General features: G+C 32.3%; 1 protein-coding gene across 2 annotated transcripts in view; it reads left to right on the top strand.

Moving 5' to 3' along the window:
- Positions 1-3,419: 3,419 nt before the first annotated feature.
- The window catches only part of LOC133204719 (rap guanine nucleotide exchange factor 2-like), a 50,882-nt gene continuing 42,610 nt past the window's right edge, over positions 3,420-11,691 (top strand). For both annotated transcript variants that reach the window (XM_061340544.1, XM_061340515.1), the window contains exons 1-4: positions 3,420-3,486; positions 7,327-7,745; positions 11,236-11,363; positions 11,590-11,673. In XM_061340544.1, the coding sequence (XP_061196528.1) occupies positions 7,605-7,745; positions 11,236-11,363; positions 11,590-11,673 (353 nt within the window). In that variant the 5' untranslated portion in view covers positions 3,420-3,486; positions 7,327-7,604. The remainder of the gene's footprint in view (positions 3,487-7,326; positions 7,746-11,235; positions 11,364-11,589; positions 11,674-11,691) is intronic.

Raw genomic sequence — 11,691 nt, 5'->3', positions numbered from 1 at the left:
CTCGGAATATAATAATCAAAAAGTAGGCTAGTGACCTACTTCTGAAATTTCATAGCTATATCTAAATATTTCAGATAATAAGGGGGTTAGAATCATCAAACTTAGTCAGTTTATGCATCTTGGGACTTTATAGTAGTTCAATCAAAAACTAAGTCACAGTGACCTACTTTTGGAATTTCATGGCTATACTTAGATATTTCAGATACTATTTGGCTTAGAATCATCAAATTTTGTGAGTTGATGCATCTTGGGTCCTCAGAATATGTCAACTAAAAGTAGGTCACAGTGTCCTACTTCAGGAGCAATATCTAAATATTTGAAATATTTAGAAGCTTAGAATCATTAAACTTTGTCAGTTGATGCATCTTGGGGTCTCGGGAGTATGTTAACTAAAAAGTAGGTCACTTTGATCTGCTTTTGGGTGTATCTGAATATTTAAGATAATAAGGGTCTTGGATCATCAACCTTTGTCAGTTGATGCATCTTAGGTTCTCAAAGTGTGTTAATCAAAATGTAGGTCATGATGACCTACTTTTGGAATGTTAAGGCTTTATTTAAATATTTAGGATACTAGAGGCTTAAAATAGAAGTAATGGGTTGTACAATTTATCTGAAGAGCAATTCTAGGCCCTTGGTCCTCTTGTTTATGATTTTTTTTTTAATCAGATCAAAATTGTTGTGTAATATGAATTCCAAACTTGATTCTCTTATAAGTAACCATTTCTTCAAAAATTAAAAACGCCAGAAAGATATTGTGTATCTTGGTATAGTATACCTGTATTTGACCTGTTACTAAAATTGAACTATGTCACAGTCAGGCTACTTACATAATAACGTTTATTGAAATCAAACTAAAAACTGTAGGAGCGTTTTGTAGAATTTCACAGAAAATCGTATTTTCAGTAACCATGCTTTGCAACACAATTCCTTAAAATCGAAATCTAATAGCTTAGGGTAGTGTTTTTAAGGAATAACTGTCTTTTTTTTTTAATCACACAAGCCAATTGCTTGATCATCATCGTGAAACCAAAAAATATGACAGTTACATGCTCTTGATTCCGTAAATCACACACTGCAAGCCCCAACTACTTCTGTCTCCCTCTGTCCCGCCCCGCACGTATTTTTTTAAACACGCCTATCAATGAACCTGTACTTTTATGTAGAAATCAAGATTTTTTACTATTTGTAGTTAAATCTCGGACAAAGAAATTTAAGATCGTAAATATTTATGTATCAAGTTTATTGAAATTGAACTAAAACTGTTGGAGGAGTAGAGCATGTTAAAAGAATGCACAGAAGTAACCATGGGTTGTCGAAGTAAAAATCTTACAAAAGGGATTACATGTATGTATGTTAGGGTAATTTACAGGTGTACCAAGTTTGATGGAGATCGGACTAAAAGGAAGAGCACAATAAAATTCTATTTTTAGCAACCATACTACACCGTTCGCCAGAAATCCAAATCTTGTGCATCTTAATGTAGTCTACTAATTTTAGTGAAATTGGAACAATACTATTGTAGCATTTTTTTGAGAAAAAATTACAGACAGATGGACAGCAGACACTTTACTAATCAAAGCCTGACCAGTAAATATTCTACCAAGCCTCTGTCAGGCCCGTATAGGAAGCAATTTCACTTTGAGGGGGCACATACGTTTTCAGTTGGGGGGGGGGGGGCACTATCAAGTACCAAAATTCCTTGACAAGCAAAAAAAAAAGTCATCAGACGTTTTTATTGAGGGGGCACAAGCATAGAGTAGCTATGTTTTCTATAGTATTCTATACATCGGGAAAATTATTGCATGGTCTGTTTTTACTACTTAGTAAAAAGGAAAAAAAATAATAAACCGATCGACCAAAAAGTGAGGGGGCGACTTCCCAAAGTAATCTGAACCTAAAAGAACCCCCCCTCCCCCCCCCCCCCCAAAAAAAAAAAACCAAACAATTTCAATTCAATTCAATTCAATTTATTGATTCACCAAACATGTTGGCATACAACCATGTTACAAACAAAATGAAAAATACAGTGTGTTTTCAGATTACTAAAACATATACTAAAGTACATACATACATGCAAGTGTACAAATCAGTGAAGTCAACTACTTTTACAACTTGAAGTTATACATAATCATTATGCAAATAGTATAAACAGTATAATATGGACAGAGATAAACTAATTAATGCATTAAATATATATTATTGTGCTCTATTTTTAGAACGCAATTCAAAACATTCATGTAAAAATTCGCATAGCCTTCTAGAATGAACTGCATTGTCAGGATTACAAAGTACTTTACAATGATTTTCCTTCAACATGTTATCATTTAAATTATAGATGTTCAAAGGGTAATACTTTTTTCGCAAATCTTTATATATAGGACAGTCATATATGAAATGTATTTCATTTTCTACAACATTTTTACAATAGTGACAAAAACGAGATTCTTTTGGGATACAAGGCTTTGAATATCTGCCAATTTCAATTTCTAAAGGGTGTGCAGAAATTCTCAGTTTTGTTAATTTAGAACGTACAGATTTATTAATTGGAAATTTCAAGTAGTCTTGTAATTCATAGTTCTTTCTAATTTGACTGTAAAATAATAATTTACCACATTTGGTGAATTCAATGTTCTGAAGTTGCAAATTAACATTTTTTATGTAGAAATTCTTCAAGTAGCTGCTAAATGTGCTATCAGTGATATCTAATGATGGAAGTTTAAGCTTCTTTTTTAATTTATCAATCTGACTCTGCCAATTATCCTTTACATCATTATTATACAGAATGTCATCTTCTAAGAAAGCAGCAATAAGAATTTGATTTCTAATTCCATTTTTATTATTATGGTTTTTTAGTCTCTTATAATATTTAAACATAGAGATGAAAGCTTTGCAACAAATAGGAAGTGTTCCTAGCTCATATTTAATGGCTAAATTTGAAGCTTTTCTCTGTACACCCAAGATGTCTTTAAATATTAAATGCTGTATCTTTTCAAAAGGTAGTTGATCACAATTGTTTATATTAATATTAAAGTCTGAACAAAAAAAAAAAAAACCGTGATTAACCGTCTAAATCCTGGAATATTTGCCACTGCTCGACCTTACTGCAACAAAACGTGGGGGAAGGGGGAACAGCATATAAAGGAAAATTTACTATAGCAAAATACTATAACCCCTGCCCCCCCCCCCCCCCCCCTCCCCCGCGTTCAGTGAGGTCCAGACCCCCCCCCCCCTCCCAGGATTTTCGGTTATAAAAATTTATATAGTTTAGTAAAGTAAGGAAAAACGAAAAAACTTTAATATAATAATTCGATAATATAAATATATCTTATTTCTTTTAGTCATAGTTAATATTTTTGTATTCATTGCGTAAATTCGTGCAACAGGTGTTGGAGGTGGGGCGCTAAATACGTCAGAGGAAGCAGCCTCGTTTTCATTGTAAACAGATCATAGGCAATATGGCGGAATACCCATGCAGTAAACAATTTGGTAAGAATTTTTGCAAATTTTATGAGATACAATCATGTTGGAAGAAAGTTAAAGATATATTTAAGAGGTGTAGTATAATAGAATATGCGAAATAGAGCTCATTGCTGCCAAGTGGCTTGTCTACGAAGCGTCTCGTTCAACTAACCTTATCAGGTAGGTCTGGACAGGTGTAATATGTGTATTTTCTGGTGATGTTTGTGTGAATCTGTTTACTATGACACAAAATGTGTTTTACGATAATTTAAGATTGTTTTATTGATTTACTTTTGTCTTTGTGATATTTTTGTGGGATATGTCCAACTTAACTCTTTAGTATATACTTCTTGTGAATTTTATACCATTAACCTGATGATTAATATTTCATTATTCTTTGTTCATGGGAATGTCATAATATCAAATGATTACATTTCTAACGGTTTCACCATTAACAGTTCATCTCAAGCAATTCTTGTAATATTTCCCATTGATATTGTGCAAAAATGAAGCAATTAACTTGAGCCTTAAAATTTAATTTAATGGTTATTGATGGTCCGAAATATCTGACGTTTTCCAGGCTTTTTTCACGATTTTGATATTTTACGTGCCAGGAAAACGTCAGAACCAGTGCCATTACGAAAACTGGAAATTTCGCCTTCTCCAACTGAAGCTGATATTCGATACTAGCGAACTGAATTAAATGCCGAACTTACAATTTATCAATAGCATAATGCTTCTAGTACTCACCAATATTGATGAAAAGAAAATATCGCTCTACATTTCGACACAGGTCTTGCAAGATTTTAAAATGCACGATTTGAAAACAAAACTTGAGAGTCTGATAAAATGTTTTCACTGGACTGTATATTTTATTAACAAACCATAAAAATGATGTTGATGAGTACTAAAGGCATTGTACTATTGATGAGTTGTGAATTCAGCATTTAATTCGGTTCGCAAGTATCGAAAATCAACCCGAGAATGTCGCCTCCGGTTGGAGGCGGCGCGAATTACCAGTTTTCGTAATGGCGCCGATTCTGATGTTTTCCTGGCACGTAAAATATCAAAATTGTAAAAAAGCCAGGAAAACGTGAGATATTTCGGACTAGGTTATTGACTGAGTAGAAAAAAAATGTCCAATATTATGCAGTGTCTGAAATAACCATGTGCCTGACCTCCCTAGATGCACACATTTTGCTGTGGGCGAATAAATTTGCATGTAACAATGCTCTGTTGGATGTGTTAAAAGGATGACTGCACTTAACGCCTGTTTTTGGGTCTTTTTCGGTTACTTCTCTTGCTTTTATATCTAAACCTTATCTCACTTTTGTGTGTTTATGAAAGAATACTGTCAATTTGGAACCACATTTAAATCTTAAAATGATTTTAGACTGTGATACAATAATATGATTCAATGTTTTTTGTCCTTACTGCTTTCCAAATATAGTGAATTTACACTTACCTGCCCTTGATTGAACATTAGCTATGCATGAGAGGTGGAGCTAACATTGTAAGAATGGGTCTTAAATTAGACTTGATAAATAACAATGACATGTTTGAAAAAAAAGAACGTGATCACTCTTTCCAGTCTCCCTCTCCATTCTGTATGGCACAAATACACTTCTGACAAAGGTTTCAAAACGAAATTAACAATATGAGCACGTCAATGTAATTAAAGCAGATTTTATATCAATGCCAGATGACTTAACGTGTTCGAACACAGTGTCCTAGCTAACACAAAACATGCTACCTTTACAAGTCACGTGACGGAATTTAGTATTCACAAAGTTACCTGAAGTAAGAAATCACGTGGTGAATTATAATATTCAACATGTCACAATCCTTGGTTACAACACAGAGAGCGAATGTAAGAAGAAGCAGTTTTTTCTCTTTTTAATCATGAGCGCATGTTTGTCTATTAATCTCCTTTTAACACATTATTATTTATGCAAATATACAACTACTGTTAAACGTAGAACAATAGACAAACATGCGCTGACTATGTATAAAGTCAGTAAAAAAGTGGGCGTCCTCATTATCAAACGGAGATTCAAGAAATTGTGATGACCCCTGCCTTTGAAAACAGATTTGAACTTCGTAAATACACACTTTTATTAAACGTAACTACATAAAGTTGTAGATTGGATGTTGACCATTCTTGCAATGAAAAGAAAAATGCTTGTTTTGAAAGTTTACTTTGTCGCAAATTCCGCATGTCCTTAAGTGCAGTCATCCTTTAGCACAATGAAAATTCATAATTTTGGTAAATCTCTCTCAAATTAACCAACATAGAATTGGCAGCAAAGTGAAGTGTACCGAGGAAAGGGGCAGGATTTATCAGTCTATAGATTTGTGATTGAAATTATGGAGACCTGGTCCCAGCCACATTTTCGCTAATAACAAATTTATAAAAGACAATTATTTTCTTGGGCGAGTAGATCTTTGGCAGGGCTGACAACTTTTACTAGCAGTCATTTTAATGATAGAATGTTTTAAGTTTAGTCAGACTCCTATATCTATAAATTGAGGCTTAAAGAATATTGGTCACTTCTTCAAAAATGATCTACACCAAGGGTAAAAGTTTTTTGACCTAGGTCAGATCTGAAACTTGAAGGGATAACTTGAAATGAATTAATATATAACTGAGTTAACACTGAATATGATTGATTGTGTACCAACTTTCTGTGCAAGAAATATCTGCAAATTTAGTGATTTTCCTTTGTTATATTTCTTGTCTCAAACAATTTAACTGTGAGTTTATGTAGAATGTTCCCTTAATTGTGAGAATTAAAAGTCCAGGATTTTAGGCTGACAAATTGCAATTAAAAGTTGTTGCTAACATAGTTGTTTAGTAGTTTTTTCAGCATCTTATTTTTTTTTGTTCATAGTATTACAGAAAATAACAATGACGCTTTCTTTGAATTTATATAAAGTCAGTTTTAAGAAATGAGAATTGAATGTTTTTCTTGGAAAAACTTTATTTGGATCATTGGATGTTAAAAAAAAAATATGTTAAAGTGTAACTGAATAAAATGTAAAAAAATTAATGATAATAAATACCGGTAAATAAAGAATACATGCATAAATTGTTATCTGCCCTGGTTATTTTTCTACATTGCCAGCATGCAGAACAATTTTTTTTATAAATTACATAAGGGATATAACATAGTTTCCAAGAATTGTATACCAGGCAGAAGAGTTATATATAATCATGATAATTGGTAGTCTTTGCCATTCTTGACTAACATTGGAAAAGAAAAAAAATAAACACTGAAATTTACAGATAATAACAAGAAATGAAAAGTAAAAAATCTTAAAAATGAAAATTCTGCTTCCAGAATTGTGATTGCATCTAGCTATATGCAATTAACAGCTATCAAAGAAAGATATTAATTTTTTAAATATTATTTTGGTGGATGAAATTGCTGGACTTTTCTGCATTTTCCAGAATTTTGATGACATAGTTATTTTTCTCAAATTTGAATACTTTGGGTAGAAGTATGTTTGAGTTAATATAGATTCAAATGTAAGTTGTACCTGAAGGGGAATATTCCAGTACTACAGAATGCTTTATAGCACATGAGTTCTGTAATGTGGATTAATTTAGTAAAAATAAAATTGAAAAAAGTATGTTATGGAACAGAGTTCACCAATTAAGGATTATCATGAGTGTGATTGCTTGATGTTTCATTTCAGCAGACAGGTTATTTGAAGCACAAAAAAGTATTGGGTTATAAAGTTTATTTAAATGTCTTGGTTCTGTAGATGCCAGTCATTGTTTATCTATGAATTGTTCAAAGACTGTATATCAGTGGCATTGTTTATTTATACATTGGAATCAGAAACATTTTCTTTCTGTTGCAGATCAAGAGAGTAAGAAGATCCATCTGGATATACTTTGGTACTGGCAATTCTAGGCACAGAGAAAATTGCTTGATTGCAATGATTGAAATCTCCACCTACAATGTGAGGCTAAAACAATTTATTGGATGTCTGTTGTATCAAACAATTACGTGATGGAAAAATAACACACTCCTATGTTCACAAGAAAGACAATATAATTTACATGTTGATGCTAATCTGTTATAAGAATGTGAAAAAGGGAAGACATAGTATGTAGTGTTGATAGAGACTGGGGTAAAATGTACACTACACAGTACCATCGTCAGTCACCTGGCTTCATACCCTCAGGACAAGGTGAAGGTCGTGGAAAGATGGCCGCTCACAGTGATATCCAGTTCATTAAATGTCTGCAGAAGTTCCCGCATCAACGCTTAGAGGAGGTAATCATTTTACAAATGTTGATATTTTTTTGTTTTATCCCCCTATTATTTCCTGATTGTTACATGATGCCTCTAGATAATGAGTGATATATACAAAAAAAAAAAAAAATAAATAAAAATATTTATTTCACACTGTTACTATGACAAATGATTGATCTTAACATTATATATTTGGCATTTATCTACATCCGTCCGTTACACTTTGGGATACCCATCTCCTATCTGCAACTCCTCTTATACCAGTGAATAAAATTTAATGATACTTTCACAGAATCTTAATTACGTAGTGCCATTGTGCACCTCCTATTTTACTTTTTGATCGGACACTTATTTTGGGTCTCCCATAGCAAAACTTGGATTTTGCCATTATAATCATTTGGGAGGTGAAGGATATCATTTTGTGAGCTCAGTACTCACAGTACCTCTAGTTTCAATATATTCTCCTACCAATAAACATGTACACTTTCAGACTTGTAATTTCCTTAAGGGGAGGGGATATGTGACCCCAAATGTCATTTACTTACATTTGTGATGTAAATTGCTATCTTTCAAAGAAAGTCATTGAAATAAAACTCACTTTTATTATAATAATTATAGAGATATATTTATGTTGCATTCATTGGATTAGATTTTTATGTTTTGTCCACATAACCTCATATAAATGCAGAAACAAACACATAGAACGAACTTGACAAATGAATGTTTTCTAATAAATCATGAATACAGATGATAATAATTTATAAAAATTAAACATTAAAAAAAGATACTTGCATGTCTATCTTATCACTCTATGTATCATACCATTGTGTTTATTCTGGATCTATCAACATGAATATGCTAACTTGCTATTGAATTTTTCCCCCCATTTTTAATATATTCGATCAGTGCATATTATCTATTCACGATATATTACTAAAGTCAGGTACTCTTCACACAATTGCTCCGAAGAAAATAGTTCCATTCATGATCAGTAGATACAACATTACAACAAATGTTAAAAATAATGATGTATATTTAATACGTTAAAGAAAACAAAATTAACGTAAAAAGATTTTAAGAAAATCACTTTTCCCCAGAAAAGGAAATAAAAAGTTTTCATATTCCTACGCTCTCTGCCTCCTCAGTCTTTTTCACGAAAATATATAGGTCATCCTTCGATTGATTGTGATAAATCTTTTCACCAATTATATAACTGTCATGATTATTGTTCGTTAATTGCCGTATATTTTCTTTTGAGTGAGAATGTTAATCATTAACTGTGTGTTTTTTCTTCTCTTTTTTTAAATAATGGAAAGGTTATTATGGTAAAACACCTGCAGTCGTAACTTCTCACGTGATTTGCCGAGCTCGTCGGAAAGGATCTTCGCACGTGTGTAAACCTAGTCTATTTGGTCTTGCAAGCACAGATATGTGAACCGTTCGCTAGTGACGCTTAGATCATGTAGACTGGATATCAGTATTTGCTACGAACATGAAGAAGAACTATACACCAGTTTCATAACAAGTGCAGGTTTTTTACTCAAGCCCTAGACTGGGCTAGAGGGACTGAGTTATCTAAAACGATGCTAGGTCATTGATCTACTCTGTTTAAAAACACGAAAATATACTATTTTTGTAATTAAAAACATTTCTAGAAACAAAAATGAAGTTTATCTTCAAAACGTCTCTATATTCAAAATCTATATAAAGTGTTAAATGTCGGATTTTATTCCATGACGAAGGAATGTTCACAGCCCCAACCGATCTTGCGCTTTCCTTTGCGTTTAACAACGGCCTTCAATGCATCTCTAGACGAGTTCATTGATTACTCTTGTTGACCCATCTTTAACATATGCCTATACTTTGAGTTATAGTACTTTAATAGCACAAAATTAAAAAATAAATTAAAATCTATCCTTGATAGATCTATAGTTTTGCTATTTAAAAAATTGGGCTATCTTTGATCTTTGCTTGGACTTGTTTCGAATTTTTACAGAAGATTCTATCATTGGAATGTTAGATGGTACACATGTAGCACAGGCCCATAGTACGCGGGATTTTTTTGGAGCCCCCCCCCCCCCTTCACTTTGAAAACGTTGCTACAGGCCTGTAACATGCTATTTGGATTAAATATTCCTGAAAATGAGTGAGCTGTTAAATACATCTTTAAAATTATACGGTTAATTATATTTAGTCTATGTTCTATGTGAAATTAAAACTATTTTTTTAGGCATCTGCAACGTTGTGATAATAAAAGTCACTACACGCATGTAACGTTATATACATGTATGTACATGCAGTTTCCTTAGTACATGCATATTTTATCCAACAAAAGATGTTGAAACTCAGTAGCCTAAATATTATGTCATTTTAGGATATTTATGGCCATTGTATAGTTGACTTTCTACAGCTTGAGTATCTCTGACGTTTTATCAGTAAATAGTTTTTTTTTAATTAGAAATCATCTGAGCACAATGAAAATTCGAATAAATTAAAAGCCGAATATCTTGGATATGGGGTAACCCATATCTATTCTTGTTATCCAATATGATGGATAGTGGCTGATTAGTGATTACATAAATAAAACCTTAATCTTCACGTTTAAAATTGTTTCTAATCATATTATGTTATCATTCTGAAAAAAGGAAATCCAGGTAAGATTCTACTGTGAACAAGAAAAATTATTTACTTCAAATTAAAGATGCAGTATATCTTTGTGAATTTATTTATCATTTTGTATTGAATATCTAAGAAGTAATTCTGTGTTAAAGAATCCCAAATGACCCATTTTTAAATGTTCTGTGTAATAGAACACTCAGGTGTAATACCGGACTAATTTGAGTTACTTCATTTGATCTTATCACACTCCATTGGAGCGGAATGATGCCAGACAGGTTTAAATAATTGTATGTGGTATTATGTCTTCTTCTTCAAAATATTTTGATTATTGTCATTGGGATGATTTACTGGGATGAAGTGGTGCCACAACAATGTATTGTTAAAAGGGCTCGGTGACCCACACAGTTTTGTAGTAGTGCTTTCAATGTAGGCTTCCATGAAAAGAAGAATTTCATGTTTGTTTGTTTTTTTACCCAAATAATTTTGGCTACACAGATCTAGTTATTTATTCCTTTTCTTACTGACAGTGAAAACTTTTTATAATTTTTACATCTTGATTTCTGTGGTTAAGTTATAAGAGTTCCCAGAATTTAGAAAGTGCTAGAACACATGTAAAAGAATTTGCATGGGTTAATATTTGTTCCTGGCACCTCATAAATGTACTTACTGATTTAGTCTAGATCATATTATCTATATAATCATATGGATTAAAATTTTAAAATTTACTTTGCAAAACATCATTTTGACATTTTATACTAGGTACATGTATTCCCTTTTTAATAATCAGGTTCTTTCATGTTTTGTATATTTTACTTTTGAAGTATAAAGGGGAGACTAAAAATTGTATTATAATTGACATTTAATAGTTATTCTGATATTTGCTGTGTTTTAGGACTTGGACCTTGTGTATTCCTACCTTCATGGAATGGAGGCTCTTTCATCACTACGAGAGCCAGCCCTTAGAGCATTGTGTCGTACTGTACGATACGAGTATCATGAAGCCAATGATATTCTGTATTGGTGAGTCATCACATTTCAAAAAAGATAAAAAGAGAAAAAAAGGCTTTAAATCACTTTATGTTATAGAAAAAAAGAAAAGGACATTGAACATCTTGTGGTCTGGAGAAAATGGTGAAACTGCCAATACAAATACTGATAGAGTTTTTCAGCATTTCAGATACCAAAATTTTCGTTGACTAGAGTTATCTCTCTTTAAGAATAAAAAAAAATTGTTTATATTTTTCAGCCAAGGCGAGTTGAGTACTTGTTGGTATATACTACTGTCTGGTTCTGTTTTCATCGAGGGCTCCATGTTCCTGCCAAGAAGCAGGTAAAAAAGATAATTGTA

The sequence above is a fragment of the Saccostrea echinata genome, unplaced genomic scaffold (assembly GCF_033153115.1).
Source record: "Saccostrea echinata isolate AGI-Se365-2 ecotype Australia unplaced genomic scaffold, CSIRO_AGI_Sech_v1 ptg000002l, whole genome shotgun sequence".
Classification (NCBI taxonomy): domain Eukaryota; kingdom Metazoa; phylum Mollusca; class Bivalvia; order Ostreida; family Ostreidae; genus Saccostrea; species Saccostrea echinata.
This window is presented reverse-complemented; position numbering and strand designations above follow the sequence as displayed.